Source organism: Callionymus lyra, chromosome 16 (assembly GCF_982586985.1).
Source record: "Callionymus lyra chromosome 16, fCalLyr1.hap1.1, whole genome shotgun sequence".
NCBI classification, from domain to species: Eukaryota; Metazoa; Chordata; class Actinopteri; order Syngnathiformes; family Callionymidae; genus Callionymus; species Callionymus lyra.
In genome coordinates, this window is record NC_141833.1 from 18125337 (window position 1) to 18144056 (window position 18720).

Genomic DNA, 18720 nt, shown 5'->3' on the forward strand with positions numbered 1-18720 from the left:
TCTTGTCTTCAAATGATAAATAAAGTTTCCTATGTAATGTCTAAAGCAGGCAAACCAATTGTTATAGCAACACAAAATAAACTCAAGTTACAAAAAAAAATCTAATAAAATCAAAATAAAAAGGGGAAAATTAAAATGTATATTGTGTAACTGCTTTTATTTATTTATACATTTTTATATTCACTTAAATCTTTTACATGGACAATAAATACTGACAAAAACTGAGAAAAAAAAAGTTTATTTTCTACATGATCTGCTGGAAGACTTTTTTTGACCCCATGAGGGCCACAGAAATATAGTAAAAAGGGCCGCATTGGGCCCCCTGACCACACCTTAACCAGGTATGCGCTTGAATTAAAATAAAAATAACAGACACTAATTATTTTAATATTTAAAAACGCAATTTTATTAATTAAAAAATGATGATCGAACAGAATAAAATAAAAATAAAAATGTATTAATAAATAATTAAACGCGACATCTGTAAAGCAAAATAAAAAACACGTTTGAGAATGTGATGTTTAAACTCACGGACGATAAATAAATCTCTTGAGACAAATTCACCCGAGATTATTACTAACGAAATTGCATGTATTATGTTACTTACATCAATAAAAACTACTTTAATTAAAAAATATTTTTGGTCAGACTTTTATTTTGAAGGAGAAGCGACGGTATCCGGCGGAGTCCAAACGGAACTTTGTTGCTTCCGCGTAGTCAGTCGTTCACGGGAAACCATTGCGACAAATCCGCGTAAAACTCAGAGGTAAGTTCGCGTAACTTACGATTAAATATATTTATTAAGTTTACAACATCTTGTTGGTTAAAATAAATACACGATAGTTGACAAGTCTGTCGCCTCGGACGTGATGTGTTAAGCTTAAGCTAGCTTGTTAGCATTCAATAAACATGGATGAGCAGTCGTTACACCCTTGTGACCTTTGACCCTTTTGACTGTGTTCGTATCAGGAAGTGTGAAGAAACGACTTCGAGATAAGCAGCTGAGTTTTTTTTTTTTCAAGAATGTTCTATTTATTTGTGCTCCAGGTCCAACCCTGAGTAGCTGGGCAGGGGTCAGAGGTGAACTGACGTCATCCTCATCTTCATCATGTCCCTGAACGACAGTCCTCACCTGCTGCTCGGCAGGATCCGCTTCCTGAACCGATGCGTGGAGAGCTTCCGGAAGAGCGAGGCGATCCCGGAGTGTCTGTGCTATGTCCCGAAGGAGGTCTGCTACAAGGTCTGCAAGGACTCGTCCTCCACCTCCACCTCGGCCGGCGGCGGCGCCTCCTCGTCCTCGGGCGCCGGCGGCTCCAAGACCGCCGTGGCCGTGTTCGACAGCCCCCATCCGGCCCCGCAGGGCAAGAAGACGTGCCGGTACAACATCGAGCCCAAGAAGGGGACCTGCATCCGGACCACCGGGGAGGAGCTGTGCAACAGCCAGGGCCTCTGGGTCAAGATCAGTAAGGTGAGAGTTATGATCACTTTATTACACAGTTATGACCGACGGCTTGTGTTATTACCATGACTGTTGTATTTTTTTATGTTGCAGTTCATGTTTTATGACTGCAGACAAGAGGCAGTGAGGTTAGACACTTGACAGCAGCACAGATAAAGTTAACTTCCTCTTCATGACTTCATAATATGGAAGTAAACTACATAGTGTGAGATGTAATAATTAAAAATAATTTTCTATGTTTTTTCCTTTATCTTATTAAAAACACAAATTTAGAAGTGATAGTACTGATGCAAAATTGAAGTTTGAAATGTATTTAAAAATAAAAATCCTTATTATTAATATAAAAATCTTAAAATCTCAAAAAAATCGTATGTATTTATAATTTTATTACTTCATATTTTCTTATTTGTATTGACATGTAATGTACAAATATTTTTAAATAAAAATATTATATTATTTACAAATGAAAAGGCAAAACAATGCGGTATATTTCACTATTTGTGATACTGTAGTAACAAGGATATATTTGCAGTATTGTCGAGTACTTGACTCTGGTGTTGTAGTATTTACAGACCACATGACTCTTGACGAAGTCGTAACTGCTTTCATTTGTTTTCAAACCAAAAACATGTCCAAACATCAGCTTTAAAAGCTGCTGGAGTCACTGTATCCTCTCGTCCTCAGTCATCATCGTGATCTTGCGGACCAAATGTTATTGAACTATAAAGAATAAGGAACTATGATAAAAAATGAAAAATTATTTAATAGCCAAAAATGTATAATAATTATATCAAAACAGTTTGAAAATTGATACAGTATCGTGCTTTTATTTTTTTGGAAACTAAAATATGTCCAAACGTCAGCTTTGAAAGCTGCTGGAGTCACTGTATCCTCTAGTCCTCAGTCATGACCGGGATCTTGCCGTTTTTTATTTTATTGACGAGGTCTTAACTACTTTTGATTTTTTTGAAACAAAAATATGTCCAAACATCAGCTTTAAAAGCTGCTGGAGTCACTGTATCCTCTCGTCCTCAGGCATCGCCAGAATCTTATTGTTTATTGTTATGACTGCTGCCATCTAGCGGCAGGAAGTTAAAAACAAATGCTGTAAATATATTCATGTAAATAAAAAAGATTTTATTTAAAAAAAAAAGAACACTATTGAAATGTAAACTATAACTTACTTTAATAAAAAAATATTTGAAAGCCTAAAAAATATAGTTTTTTATAATTTGGAAAAGAACAAATAATCAATAATTTTCATGGCCAAAAGCAGAACCAGCGAATGTGAAGTTTTTTTTTTTGCATGTTAAAATTTGCGTTGATTGTCAAGTTGGTCTTGAAATTAATTTCAAAGGTTATTAAAAGTAAAAAGTAACCAACTTTGCATTAAGCAGTAGGAGCCCTGTGCTGGTCATAATGTTTTGGCTATTGAACCTCCGCGGTCTAGGAGCAGCTGGAGGAGCACCGGCCGGGCCAGGAGCTGGAGGAGGGCTGGATCATGGTGTGCAAGAACCGGGACCGAGGAGACCGGCTGGTGCCGGTGGAGTCTCAGGACAGCGTGAGTCGCCAGCAGCAGCTCCTGGGATACGACCACAAGCCCTGCAACCGCTGGGAGCAGGTGGTCGACGCCGAGAGCTCCATGTTCCTCGGGTCCAGACCCAGAGTGGCCGAGGCGGACCGGGCCGCCGTTCAGAAGCTGAGGTGAGCAGCGAAGATCTGATGTTCGACAGGGTCGTCAGATCTTATTTGATATTATTTGAAGGGTTACTTTTGATTTTTCTCTCTGGGAATGAACTGGATTCAATCATTTCTATTTTGAAAGGTTTTTTGTTTTTGATGATTTAATTTAAAAAATAATAATAATTAAAAAATGAATGAATGAATAAAAAAAAATACTGAATGGTTGAATTTGACAATTAAACTTTTTTTTTAATTAAAAGGTTTTCCTTTTTTTAAGAATTTAATTATTTTGGTAATTAATTTGATTCTAAAAGAAGTTCTATTGAAAGGTTGAATTTTTCTTTTTGATAGTTTAATTTTAAAAATTTAATATATTAAAAAATTAATGAATGAATCAGAAAAATAATGAATAGTTAATATTTCACTGTAATTTTATTTTTAATTGATTTTAATTTTAATTGTTATTAATTGAATTAAATCATTTCTGTATTGTTTTGTGAGAATTTAATTTAAGTCAAATATTTAAAAAATGATTTTACTCTTACAACTACTACTACTACAATTAGAGTTTTATATTCTAAGTCCAATATTTCCAAAATATTTTTTAATTAATTTAATCTGAAAATGTCGTTTTGATAGTTTGTCACATGATTGGCTGAAAGTTCGATCAAGTATCTCGGTGCTCTATTGGTATTGTCTGGTGACTCCATTATGCCAGCATTTATATATTGAATTTAAAAGACTATGAATTAAAAAATAATACATTTAGAACATTTATATTTGACTTATTAGAATAAGAATATTTTTTATTCGTGGTGTTACTATTATACCAACAATTTTATATTGAATTAAAAAGCCTATACATAAGAAAATACAAAATTAAGGACTTTTTTTTTGAATTGTCGGAATTTCAATATCAAACTCTATGTGTAAAATAAATAAATAAAATAACTACTGATAAACTATTTTACTAAGATTTTTATATTATATCAAACTGTACTGTATGTGTAAAAAAAAAACGCCTCATGGTGGTACTATTTTAACTGAATGAAAATTAATTTAAAAGGCTATACATTAAAAAATATACAATTTAGGACATTTTTGTCTTGTTGCAATTACAATATTAAACTCTATGTGTAACTTTTAAAAATAACATTTCAAAATATTAAAAGAAAATACATAATATTTGGGTGTACAAATTATTGAATTTAATAATTCCAAAAGTCAATGCTTAAAAAAACTAAATATCAACCCACATTTGAAATGTTAAATTCAATAAACATGCTGATTCTTGACCATTTCGCTGAAACCTCAGGTACCTTCCGCCCACCTGGACGTACGAGTGCGACGAGGACCTGGTCCACTACTTCTACGAGCACATCGTGAAGGAGGACGAGAACCTGGGGAGCGTCAAGCAGTGCGTGACCAACATCGAAGTCTCCACCAGCGCCGTGAGTCGCTCGCTCGTTGCAGTTACAAAATCCTGCCAGTAGAGGGTGCTGACGGAAGTCACGCTTCCAGGAGGACCCCAACTGCGGCGTGAACTGCCTCACGGACGAAGACCACGGCACGTTCTGGGAGAGCAACGGCATGCAGGGCCAGCACTGGATCCGCCTGCACATGATGCGAGGGACCGTGGTCAGGTGAGACGCCGAGACCTTGACCTTTGACCTGGTCGTTGAATTAACAAGTGGGTCGCCCCAGCATCCTCAACGTGACGGTGGACTCCACGGACGAGAACTACATGCCCAGGAAGGTGACGGTGTACGGCGGCGACACGATGGACACGCTGAAGAAGATCAGCGTGGTGGTCATCGACGAGTGAGTATTGATTGATCGATCGATCGGCGTTTGGGTGACGAGTGGACGGATCGTACAAAATAACCGGTTCAATCTGGTTCTCCAGGAACGTGATGGGAGAGGTGTGCGCCCTGGAGGACATGACCTGCCACATGCCCATCATCGAGATCCGCATCGAAGAATGTCGAGGTTTGGATTCATCAAAAGTCTAGTTGGTCGGACCAAAAGATTATGACCACTAATAAAAACAAAAATTAACGACACTTACTAGGATGTAAGAAATTATCGATACACTTTTTGACAAAGCTGTATCAATATCAACATTTTTGTTGTTGTTGTTGTTGCTTTTTAATATACAAATATATTCAATAAATTTTGTTTTAAATTTAGTATAATATTTTTTTACTTTACAATTAACATGCAATTATTAAAAAAGTTTATTCATTATTGTTCCGGCCACTAGATGGCAGCAGTTATGACATCCTCGGCTAAAGAAACAATAAGATCCTTGTGGTGACTGAGGACGAGAGGATGCAGTGAATCCAGCAGCTTCTAAAGCTGATGTTTGGACATATTTTGGTTTCAAAACAAACTTTGTCATGAGTCTAATATTTCCTTTACGATGGTTTTGATTCAAATATGTGAAAAAAACTAGTCTCCTAAATTAAAATGACTTTCAGACTCACTTTCTAACTCCATAAACACAACTCGCACTTGTTTTACTCTTCGTCTCACTCCCTCTCAGTGAACCCGAATAAGTGAGAAAACATTTGTAGACTTAAACATTGCAATGTTTTTTAACAATACTATATTTTAATATTTATTTGTTTATTTATTTTAGTTGGCTTTAATAGTTTAATATGGTATAATTTAAAATAAAGTGCGTATAAAATAAAATAATTCTATATTTTGCCTACAATCAACATAAAGATATTCACAGCTTTTGTTAATTTTTTTGCTGCAATTAAACCTCCGGCCACTAGATGGTGGCAGTCATTACGTCCTCATCAGCTAAAGGAAACATTAAATCTACAGAGACTCCAGCAGCTTTTAAAGCTGATGTTTGGACATATTTGGGTTTCAAAACAAATGAAAGCAGTTACAACTGAGGACGAGAGGATACAGTGACTCCGGCATCTTTTAAAGCTGATATTTGGAGATATTTTGGTTTCAAAACAAATGAAAGCAGTTACAACTGAGGACGAGAGGATACAGTGACTCCAGCAGCTTTTAAAGCTGATGTTTGGACATATTTTGGTTAAAAAACAAATGAAAACAGTTACGACTTCGCCAAGAGTCATGTGGTCTGTAAATACTACAACACCAGAGTCGAGTACTCGACAATACTACACATATATACTTGTTACTACAGTATCAGGATATAATTTCGTTGACTCTGTATCGTGACACGTTTGGTATCAACATATTCCTAACACTTACCTCCTCGATCCAGACGAAGGCATCGACGTTCGGATCCACGGGCTGAAGATCAAGCTGTCGTGCGAACGAGACCCCGGACTGAACGCCGACATCTTCCAGTCGACCAACCTGGTGAGGTACCCCCGTCTGCAGGGTATGTCCGCCGACGTCCTGTACCACAGAGCGCTGGTCATCCAGAGGTGAGAGGTTTGTCAGGGAGAACCAGTAGATCCACTTCATTCTTCTCTCTATTTATCTTAACTACTGATAGAAATCTGATGTTTCCTCTGAAATAATCACTCTCTGATGAAACATTAAATAATGTCGGACACTCTGTGGTCTTTCTTCAGGTTCATCTCTCTGCTGGACTCGGTTCTTCATCACTTGGTCCCGGCCTGGGACTACAGCGTCGGCACCTTCAACCAGATCAAAGTGAGTAGAACCAACATATTCTTTCATTTCTGTAGAAGAAGAAAATGACATAATAAAGAGTAATTACTCACTAGTAAAGAGCAACCAATTATTAAGAGCAAAGATCAGTTTGAAAAAAGGATGTGAAGGAAAGATATGAAGCGTTAAAGCAACAAAATTACCTTTAATTCTTAAATACTGTAAGTAAGTAAGTAAGTAATATTTATTTATATAGCGCTTTTCCAGACCAGGGTCACAAAGCGCTTAAACAATCAAAACAATATTCAAAAAAGGACATACTTTAAAGATCAAGATAATACTGAGAACAACACAGGAGTTCCAGAAAATCAAGGAAAAGCCTGAACAAATAGAAACGTGTTAAGATGTTTCTTAAGTTTTTATTGGAAGCATTTCAATATTTTTTGGTAAATTAAGAGTTATTTATATGTATAAATGCTGAATTTGTTCTTTGAAAGATTTTTATTTTGTAATTTAATGATATAATTTCTATATTTAAATAAGGTAAGGTAAGGTAAGGTAAAACTTTATTGATCCCTCAGGAGGTCTCCTTTGGGAAATTGTTTTTTACCAATAGCCAGCAATTTTTCATAAACAATAAAAAATAATACATAAAAAATAAAGTAAGAAGAACATAAAGAGGAAGAACAAGATGACACAATCTAAGTCTAAAGACAAAGACAAAGAACATAGGTCAAGGAAAAAAAAAAAACAAAAAAAAAAAACAACAAAGACAAAGATACAAAGACTAACATGGAACAGAACATCCAGATACTTTCACTCCACTCCTGCCCCCGAACTCAGAATTGTACAATTTAATAGCCCGAGGGATGAATGAGTCCCTGAGTCTATTTGTTTTGCACCTGGGTAGGAGCATTCGTGCACTCATTCTGCTTCTCTGCTCACTGATGACAGTGTTCAGAGGATGACTGTCATCATCCATGATGGACAGCAGTTTGTTCAACGACATCCTCTCAGCAACTGTCACCAGTGAGTCCAGCTTCATTCCAACCACAGAACCAGCCCTCCTGATCAACCTGTCCAACCTGTTGACACTCCTCTTGGACACATTTCCACCCCAACACACCACAGCATAGAACAGGACACTGGCCACCACAGACTGGTAGAACATGCAGAGGAGCTTCTTGCAGATGTTAAATGATCGAAGCCTCCTCAGAAAGTACAGTCTACTCTGAACCTTCTTATACACATGGTCTGTGTTGCAGGACCAGTCCAGTTTACTGTCCATCCACACACCGAGGTACTTATAGTTGTCCACTATCTCCACCTTGTCGCCTCTGATGGACACTGGACGTGGCTTTGTCCTGGACCTCCCGAAATCCAAGACCAGCTCCTTGGTTTTTGAGGTGTTCAGCTGCAAGTGGTTCCTCTCACTCCAGTCCACAAAGTCACGTATCAGACTCCTGTACTCGTCTTCGCTGTTGTCCCTGATGCATCCAACAATGGCAGTGTCGTCAGCATACTTCTGGACGAGACTCAGCTCTGAGTTGTAGCAGAAGTCTGAAGTGTAGATGGTGAAGAGGAGAGGGGCCAGTACTGTCCCCTGAGGTGCTCCTGTACTGCACACCATAGTGTCAGACTTGATGTCCTTCAGCCTGACATACTGTGGTCGATCAGTAAGGTAGTCCGTAATCCAGGAGACCAGACCAGGGTCCACATGCATCTTAGTCAGTTTGTCCTGCAGCAGAGTGGGTTGGATAGTGTTGAAGGCACTAGAAAAGTCCAGGAACAGGATTCTCACTGAACCGCTTCCTTTATCCAAGTGGGAGTAGGTCCGATGCAGGAGGTGAAGGATGGCATCTTCCACACCAACTGCTGGCTGGTAGGCAAACTGCAGGGGGTCTTGCGCGTGCTGGACTTGTGGCGTGAGATGTTTGAGGACCAGCCGCTCCAGTGTCTTCATCAGCTGCGAAGTCAGTGCCACCGGTCTGTAATCGTTCAGCACACTCGGTCGGATCTTTTTAGGGACTGGAACGATACAGGAAGTCTTCCACAGAGTTGGTACTTTCCCCAGCCGTAGACTGAGGTTGAAGACATGCTGGAGTGGCTCAGCTAGTTCAGCAGCGCAGGTCTTTAGCAGTCGAGCAGACACCTTATCAGGACCAGCAGCCTTCCCTGGACGAATCCTCCGAAGTACATCCTGTACCTGGAGTGAGGTGAAGCTGGGAAGTGGTTCTGTGGAGCTGGGGGGGGGCACAAGAAGGTGGGGCAGGTCCTGAGGCGGGCAGCAGTGAGGGTGAGGTGACCTGCTCAAACCTGTTGAAAAAGTTGTTCAGTCCATTTGCCTCATCCACCGTGTCCACTGCAGTCAGAGAGGCCTTGGTCTTGTGTCCAGTGATGGTTTTAACACCATCCCAGACCTCTCTTATTTCTTCTCGGCTCAGCTTCTCCTCCAACCTCCTCCTGTAGGTGTCCTTTGCCTCCTTCAAGCATCGCTTCACCTCCTGCTGAGCTGACCTCATGGCGTCCCTGTCTCTGCTCCTGAATGCCACTTTCTTCCTGTTAAGGACATCCTTGACCTCCTTTGTTACCCACGGTTTATTATTAGGGTAACAGCGGACAGTCTTAGTAGGGGCGACAACGTCCAAGCAGAAATTTAAATAATCTGTTAGACAGTGTGTCTGTCCCTCGATGTCCTCACCATGAGACCTCAGCAGCACATCCCAGTCTGTTGTTTCAAAGCAGTCTCTGATGGCGTCCTCCACAGCTGGTGTCCACTTTCTGATTGTCTTAGTGGTCACAGTCTGTCTCTGCACCAGAGGAGTGTACTGTGACTGAAGGTGGACCAGGTTGTGATCGGACCTTCCAAGTGGAGGAAGAGGTTTGGCTCTGTAGGCGTCCTTCAAGTTGGAATAAAGAAGGTCAATTGTCCTGTTATTCCTGGTGGGACAATCCACGGCCTGATGGAAAGTAGGCAGAGTAGAGTCCAGGTTGGCATGATTAAAGTCTCCAGAGATGATGATAAACGTTCAACGATAAATGTTGAATTTTTTAAAAATATTAATTTAATGTTAGAATAATTTAATATTTTTTATATTAATAGGTTTAATATTTATTTATAATTAAATCCAATACATTTTATATTTAAAGTTAAATTTTAATTTTGGAATAATTTAATAATTTCTATATCAAAAGACTTCATTTGAATTTTTTAATAGTTAAATACTTTTTAAATGAAAAGGTTGAGTTTGTTTCTTTTGAACAATTAAATTAAATAATTAGTTCATTGAAAGATTAATTTATCTTAAGTGATTTCAAAGGTTGAATTGTTTCTTTTTTGAATAAATAAATTCGATAATTTTATATTTAACGTTAAATTTAAGTTTTTAAATAATTAAATCATTTTTATATCAAAAGGTTGAATGTTGAATTGTTTTTGAGCAATTAAATTAAATCATTTGTTTATTGAAACATTTAAGTTTAAAAACATAATTTAATGATATAATTTCTATATTAACGAGTTGAATTCTTTTTTGTAATAATTGAATAATTTTTACATTAAAAGGTTTAATTTTTTGTTTTTAAAAAAAAAATTATATATATTTTCAAAATTATTCATGTATTCTGTTCTTATTCCATGAGTTTAAATAATTTAATAAAATAGATTTTTCTAAATTCAATATATATATTAAATTCAATATAAAAATGTTCCCACCAGACAATACTGAATTTAAAAGGCTACAAATTAAAAAAAAAATGGAATTTAGAAAATGTATTTCTTTAATTATTGAAATTTAAGATCAAAATCTGTGTAAAAAAAATTTAAAAAATAAAATAATGAAAATAATCAACTGAATGTTCAATAATAAAAAATGTAAATATAGAAATGATTGGATTAAATGCACGTCCATCTGTTTAATGGAAGAAGAGGTTTAAACTCCACGTGTTCCTTCAGAGCATCAAGCAGTTCATGCTGCTGTCCAAGCGCCGCTCGACCCTCATCATGATCTGCATGAAGGACTCGGAGACACGGATCCCTCTCAGCATGCCTCGCCTCTTCATCAACCGCCGCCTGGCCATGGAGCACCGAGACAATCCTTCTCTGGACCCCACCTGCAAGAACGCCGTGTTCAACCAGGCGAGTGACTTTTCTCAAGGGGGGCCTTGAGAGTGAAGGTAGCGTAGGGGGCTTGAGAGTGATGGTAGCGTAGGGGGCTTGAGAGTGAAGGTAGCGTAGGGGGCTTGAGAGTGATGGTAGCGTAGGGGGCTTGAGAGTGAAGGTAGCATAGGGGGCTTGAGAGTGAAGGTAGCGTAGGGGGCTTGAGAGAGAAGGTAGCGTAGGGGGCTTGAGAGTGAAGATAGCGTAGGGGGCTTGAGAGTGAAGGTAGCATAGGGGGCTTGAGAGAGAAGGTAGCGTAGGGGGCTTGAGAGTGAAGATAGCGTAGGGGGCTTGAGAGTGAAGGTAGCGTAGGGGGCTTGAGAGTGAAGGTAGCGTAGGGGGCTTGAGAGTGAAGGTAGCATAGGGGGCTTGAGAGAGAAGGTAGCGTAGGGGGCTTGAGAGTGAAGATAGCGTAGGGGGCTTGAGAGTGAAGGTAGCGTAGGGGGCTTGAGAGTGAAGGTAGCGTAGGGGGCTTGAGAGAGAAGGTAGCGTAGGGGGCTTGAGAGAGAAGGTAGCGTAGGGGGCTTGAGAGTGAAGGTAGCGTAGGGGGCTTGAGAGTGAAGGTAGCGTAGGGGGCTTGAGAGTGAAGGTAGCGTAGGGAATTGAGAGTGAAGGTAGCGTAGGGGGCTTGAGAGTGAAGGTAGCGTAGGGGGCTTGAGAGTGAAGGTAGCGTAGGGGCTTGAGAGTGAAGGTAGCGTAGGGGGCTTGAGAGTGAAGGTAGCGTAGGGGCTTGAGAGTGAAGGTAGCGTAGGGGGCTTGAGAGTGAAGGTAGCGTAGGGAATTGAGAGTGAAGGTAGCGTAGGGGGCTTGAGAGTGAAGGTAGCGTTGGGGGCTTGAGAGTGAAGGTAGCGTAGGGGGCTTGAGAGTGAAGGTAGCGTAGGGGGCTTGAGAGTGAAGGTAGCGTAGGGGGCTTGAGAGTGAAGGTAGCGTAGGGGGCTTGAGAGTGAAGGTAGCGTAGGGGCTTGAGAGTGAAGGTAGCGTAGGGGGCTTGAGAGTGATGGTAGCGTAGGGGGCTTGAGAGTGATGGTAGCGTAGGGGGCTTGAGAGTGAAGGTAGCGTAGGGGGCTTGAGAGTGATGGTAGCGTAGGGGGCTTGAGAGTGATGGTAGCGTAGGGGGCTTGAGAGTGATGGTAGCGTAGGGGGCTTGAGAGTGATGGTAGCGTAGGGGGCTTGAGAGTGAAGGTAGCGTAGGGGGCTTGAGAGTGATGGTAGCGTAGGGGGCTTGAGAGTGAAGGTAGCGTAGGGGGCTTGAGAGTGATGGTAGCGTAGGGGGCTTGAGAGTGATGGTAGCGTAGGGGGCTTGAGAGTGATGGTAGCGTAGGGGGCTTGAGAGTGATGGTAGCGTAGGGGGCTTGAGAGTGATGGTAGCGTAGGGGGCTTGAGAGTGCGCCCAGAGGGTCCTGAGATTCCAGCTGTGCAACCAGACCCCTCTCCTCCCGGACCCTCCAGAACCTTCCTGACCTTCATCTTCTCCCCGCAGGTGTTCGAAGGACTCAAGCCGTCGGATAAGTTCGACAAGACTCTGGATTACAGGTTTGTTGTTTTCTTTTCACGCTCACCGGGCGCCGCGGCTCTGACTGTGCCTCGCTCAGGTGGCCGGCTCATTACGACCAGTGGTGGGTTTGCAAGTTCGTCGCCGAGGGGATCATAGACCAGGGCGGCGGGTTCCGGGACAGTCTGGCAGACGTGTCGGAGGAGCTGTGTCCCACCTCAGCAGAGTGTCCCATGCCTCTGCCGTTCTTCAACAGAACCTCCAACCAGGTGAGGGTAACGGGCGTCTATGGAATTAGTGACAATATTTAATTTTTTTAGTGTTGTTTTCAAGCATTGGAATAATGTTTGTATATTTAAAGGTTTAATTAGTTGCTTTTTATATATATAAATTATTTTAAAAAATCAAACATTTTAAATTTGACAAATAGTTTGATATTTTCTTTCCAATAATTCAAAAATAAAAACTTTTAAATTCAATCATTTTAAATAAGTAGCCTTTTAAATTCAATATAAAATGTTGGTTTAATCAGTGCCACCATGAATTAATTTATTCACACATAATTTGACATTCTAATTCCAGTAAGTCAAATAAAAATAAAGGTCTTAAAAATAAATGAAATATAAAAATGTTGACATAATTGTGCCACCATGAATATTTTTTATTTATTTTACAAATAGAGTTTGATATTCTAATTCCAAATTAATTAATTAATTAACAAATTAATTAAAAAATGAATTCAGCATGTTTCAATCCATAGCCTTGTAATTTCAATGTAAAAATGAAATTCGAATTTTCTACATTTTAAATGTTTAATTGAATATTTCAATATTCTGATCAAAATAGAACTTGGTGGAGGGAACTGGACGAACAAGAGGTTTAACTCGTTATAAGGTCATTTTATGGCCCGCGAGAGTCGTTTAGTTGAAGTTCAGTTAAATGTTCAAGAGAACCTACAGAATATGTTTATAAATATCAATAATTCATATGTCAGGAAAGATGTTTGTTCTTCTAAGAGACATGAACAAGGATAACATTTGTGTTTTGAATCTCATTGAACTCATTGAATCATTGTCTCCTCTCAGGGGGCCCTCGAGGCCAGAGACTACTACGTCCCCAACCCGTCCTGTAAGGAGTTCCAGAAGTACGAGTGGATCGGTCAGCTCATGGGCGCCGCCATGAGAGGCAAAGACTTCCTGGTGAGTTTTTCTATCTTCTGATTCGCTGGTTCACGACTGTTTTTTACTGACGCTGTGTTGGTTCTGAAGATCCTGGCTCTGCCCGGGCTGGTGTGGAAGCAGCTGACGGGAGAAGCAGTGAGTTGGAAGAAAGACTTTCCTGCAGTCGACTCGGTGCTGGTGAGGATTTCAACACTTTCATGATTTCTACCAAATACCACAGTGTTAATAGATCAGTGACATCACAAGATTACATTTGAAATGTTGAAACTTTGTTGTTGTTTTCTTTTAATTTAATGTTGTTTTTTGTTTTTTAATAATTGAATAAAATAGTTTATATATAATCAAATATAATGATTTCTATATTGAAAGTTGTTTTATATATATAAATATATATATATATATATATGCAATAAAATAAAAAATAAATAAAGTCCCTGACTTGCACATAGTCCGATATATATATATATTTTTTTATCTAAACGTTGACACTTAATATATTTTTATATTGAATTTAAGCTACATAAAAATATTTAATTTAGACTTTTGTTTAATTATTGGAATTACAATATTAAACCCTATGAGTTAAAAAAAAGAAGTAATGGTGGCACTATTTTATCAAAATAAATGTTATTGAATTTAAAAATAAAGACAAATAAAAGCTGTTCAATTTAGAAACTTTATTTTTTAATTTTTGGAATTACAATATTAAACTCTATGAGTAAAAAAAATATTCATGATGGCATTATTTTAGTAACATATTAATATTTAATTTAAAAGGATACAAATCAAAAAATATTGAATTTGAAATTGCATTTTTTCATTATTGGGATTCGAATATTAAACTAACTAACTAACTAACTAGACTTTAATTGAAGACTAGTCGTTCAGTTTTGTTTCTTACTTACTAACTTCATTTAAAAGCTGCTGGAGTCGACTGTATCCACTCGTCCTCAGTCATCGCCAGGATCTTATTGTTTCTTTAGCTGCGGATGATGTAAAAACTGCTGTTCTAGTGGCCAGAAACTTAATTGCAGCACAAAAATTAATAAACATTGTATTATTTGCATGGTTATTGTAAAGTAAAAAACATAATACTTGCTTTTTATACACAATTTATTGAATATATACTATGACAGAAAATATATATACTTGAAAGTAACAACAAAAAATATCAAAGATGTGTTTAAACAAAACAATATGTATAAACTTGTTGAATTCAATCAATATTACATTTTCCAAATCAAGTATCCTGATGTACTTCCTTGCTTCAAACTTGTCTCTGTTACCAGGTGAACCTGTTGGAGGCCATGGAGAACATGGACCAGAACACCTTCGAGTTCAGGTTCGGCGAGGAGCTGGTCTGGACCACCCTGCTGAGCGACGGGCAGATGGTGGAGCTCATCCCCGGCGGCAGCAGCGTGGCCGTTCGCTACGAGGACCGCAAGGAGTACATCCACCTGGTGCAGAAGACTCGGCTGGAGGAGAGCAGACCCCAGGTCAGCTGCACCGTCTCTTATGGTTCTCTAAGCGTCATCGGTTCTGACTCTGTTGTGGATCTGGTGTCAGATCGCAGCCATTCAGACGGGGCTGCTGAAGGTGGTTCCTCAGGCGGTTCTGGACCTGCTCACCTGGCAGGAGTTGGAGAAGAAAGTTTGTGGAGATCCAGAGATTTCTGTGGAAGCTCTGAAGAGGCTGAGTGAGTTTAGACGTTCATCAGTGACAGAAGAATATAAAACCATTGAATTTAACTTCATATTATTTTCTTTTTGACATTTTAAACATGGAAATACTTTTTTAAATAATTATATTCAATAATTTTATATTAAACAGGGTATAATGGGAATAATGGATGGATGGATGAAAAAATAATAGATGGATAGATTGGACGGATGGATGAAATAATAGATGGCTAGATAGATGGATGATTGGAATAATAGATAGATGGTTGGATAGATGGATGGAATAAGAGATGGAAAGATGGTTGGATGGATGGATGGATTGATGGATGGATGGATGGATGGATGGATGGATGGATGGATGGATGGATGGAATAATAGATGGATAGATATTTGGATGGATGGAATAATAGATAGATGGTTGGATGGATGAAATAATGGATGGCTAGATAGTTGGATGGATGGAATAATATATAGATGGTTGGATAGATGGATGGAATAATAGATGGAAAGATGGTTGGATGGATAAAATAATAGATAGATGTTGGATGGATGGAATAAAAGATGGAAAGATGGTTGGATGGATGGATGGATACAATAATAGATAGATGTTGGGTGGATGGAATAATGGATGGATGGATGGATGGATGGATGGATGGATGGATGGATGGATGGATGGATGGATGGATGGATGGAATAATAGATAGATGGTTGGATGGATGAAATAATGGATGGCTAGATAGTTGGATGGATGGAATAATATATAGATGGTTGGATAGATGGATGGAATAATAGATGGAAAGATGGTTGGATGGATAAAATAATAGATAGATGTTGGATGGATGGAATAAAAGATGGAAAGATGGTTGGATGGATGGATGGATAAAATAGTAGATAGATGTTGGATGGATGGAATAAAAGATGGAAAGATGGTTGGATGGATGGATGGATAAAATAATAGATAGATGTTGGATGGATGGAATAAAAGATGGAAAGATGGTTGGATGGATGGATGGATAAAATAATAGATAGATGTTGGGTGGATGGATGGAATACAAGATGGTTGGATGGATGGATGGATAAAATAATAGATAGATGTTGGATGGATGGAATAATAGATGGTTGGTTGGATGGATGGAATAAAAGATGGAAAGATGGTTGGATGGATGGATGGATAAAATAATAGATAGATGTTGGGTGGATGGATGGAATACAAGATGGTTGGATGGATGGATGGATAAAATAATAGATAGATGTTGGATGGATGGAATAATAGATGGTTGGTTGGATGGATGGAATAAAAGATGGAAAGATGGTTGGATGGATGGATGGATAAAATAATAGATAGATGTTGGATGGATGGAATAATAGATGGTTGGTTGGATGGATGGAATAAAAAATGGATGGCTAGATAGTTGGATGGATGGAATAATAGATAGATGTTGAATGGATGGATAGATGGATTTTGTATATTAATAAGTTTGAATTTGTTTTCATTGAATACTTAAAAAAAATCTAATTCAAGTATTTTTAAAATGGATAAATATATTTTACACTGGAGTTTGATATTGATATCCTAATAATTAAAAAAAAAAAACATTTTCTAAAATCAATATTTTTTCATCCTCAGCCCTTTAAATTCAACATAAGAATCTTGGTACAACTGCTCCTTCAGCCAATCATGCGACACGATTACGATCATGTGATCAAGCAGCTCTGTTTAGATTGGTCTGGTGTCGCTATTATACCAACATATTTATATTGAATTTACAACATATTGTTTAGAAAATGTATTTTTTTGATTATTGGAATTATTTTATCAAAATGTTTAAATAAAAATCATCCATTTAGAAATAAAAAATAAATAAATCTAACCTTTAAATATATAAATTATTGAATTAAATTTTTCAAAAAAAAATCAAGCTTTCAATAAACTGAAGACACTGATATAGATATTTTCTTCATCTTTATTTGGTCTTCTTCTCGCTCCAGCTCGCTTCGAGGACATGGAGAACAGCAGCTTCAGAATCCAGTACCTGTGGGAGGCTCTGACCAACTTCACCAACGGTCGGTCCAGTAGATATACGTGGAGTAGTCGAGTTTTAACGAAATATCTTTCACTTCCTAGAGGATCGAAGTCGGTTCCTGAGGTTCGTCACGGGTCGAAGTCGTCTTCCGACGCCCATCTACGTGTACCCCGACAACAAGGGGTACGTGGATGAATCAGAAACACGTTTAAAAAACAGTGATTTGAACACGTTCTCTCTTGGCAGCATTGAAACGGCGGATGTTCTCCCTCAGTCGTCCACCTGTGGCAGCACGCTCTATCTACCCAACTATCCCAGGTGAGCTCGTCCATCCTAGACTCTTGACGTCCCATCGTAACCTTGACGACCTGTCTTCACAGTGCCAAGGTGTGCGAGGAGAAGCTGAGGTATGCTGCGTACAACTGCGTCGCCATCGACACCGACCTGAGTCCCTGGGACGAATGAAGCGACTTCTGGACAGAATTTAATGATTGTTGTTGTTGTTGCTTGGATGAGACACGGCTGTACATAATAAAGAGCTTTATGATGCAATAGATGCTGTGATGTCCAAGTATTCATTTATTTCATCAATAAAATAATGTTTTAATAGATGGATGGAATAATGCATGGATAGATGGATGGATGGATGTATGGAATAATAGATGGATTAATGGATAGATGGATGGATGGATGGTATAATAGATGGATGGATGGAATAATAGATGGATGGATGTTATAATAGATGGATTAATGGATAGATTAAATAATGGATGGAATAATGGATGGATGGAATAATAGATGGAATAATGGATGGAGTAATGGATAGTGGACGGATGGATGGAATGATGGATGGAGGGATGGATGGATGAATGGAATAAAAGATAGATGGATGGAATAATGGAATAATGGATGGATGGATGGATGGATGAATGGAATAAAAGATAGATGGATGGAATAATGGATGGATGGATGGATGGATGGATGGAATAATGGATGAATGGATGGATGGAATAATAGATGGATGGAATAATAGATGGATTAATGGTTAGATGGATGGAGGGATGGATGGATGAATTGAATAAAAGATAGATGGATGGAATAATGGATGGATGGATGGATGGATGGATGGATGGATGGATGGATGGATGGAATAATGGATGGATGGATGGAATAATAGATGGATTAATGGTTATAATGGATGGATGGACGGATGGATGGATGGATGAATGGAATAAAAGATAGATGGATGGAATAATGGATGGATGGATGGATGGATGGATGGAATAATGGATGAATGGATGGATGGAATAATAGATGGATTAATGGTTAGATGGATGGAGGGATGGATGGATGAATGGAATAAAAGATAGATGGATGGAATAATGGATGGATGGATGGATGGATGGATGGATGGATGGATGGATGGATGGATGG

The 18720-nt window shown here is 38.7% G+C and overlaps 1 protein-coding gene across 2 annotated transcripts; it reads left to right on the forward strand.

Annotated features, from left to right (window-relative positions):
- The first annotated feature begins 215 nt into the window (after nt 1–215).
- hectd3 (HECT domain containing 3) lies at nt 216–17843 on the forward strand. 2 transcript variants are annotated; one of them, XM_087811411.1, is made up of 20 exons: nt 217–766; nt 1048–1468; nt 2910–3163; nt 4458–4593; nt 4664–4785; nt 4847–4963; nt 5049–5131; nt 6396–6561; nt 6712–6793; nt 10707–10889; nt 12391–12443; nt 12503–12671; nt 13488–13601; nt 13671–13760; nt 14873–15079; nt 15150–15279; nt 17252–17326; nt 17388–17469; nt 17533–17604; nt 17667–17843. In XM_087811411.1, exons 2-20 carry the CDS (start codon nt 1109–1111, stop codon nt 17749–17751), a joined length of 2580 nt encoding a protein of 859 aa, XP_087667537.1. In that variant the 5' UTR covers nt 217–766; nt 1048–1108; the 3' UTR covers nt 17752–17843. The 2 variants fall into 2 exon arrangements, with proteins under 2 accessions (XP_087667536.1, XP_087667537.1); XM_087811410.1 differs by having other exon boundaries at nt 216–766; nt 17388–17604.
- Nucleotides 17844–18720: the final 877 nt, after the last annotated feature.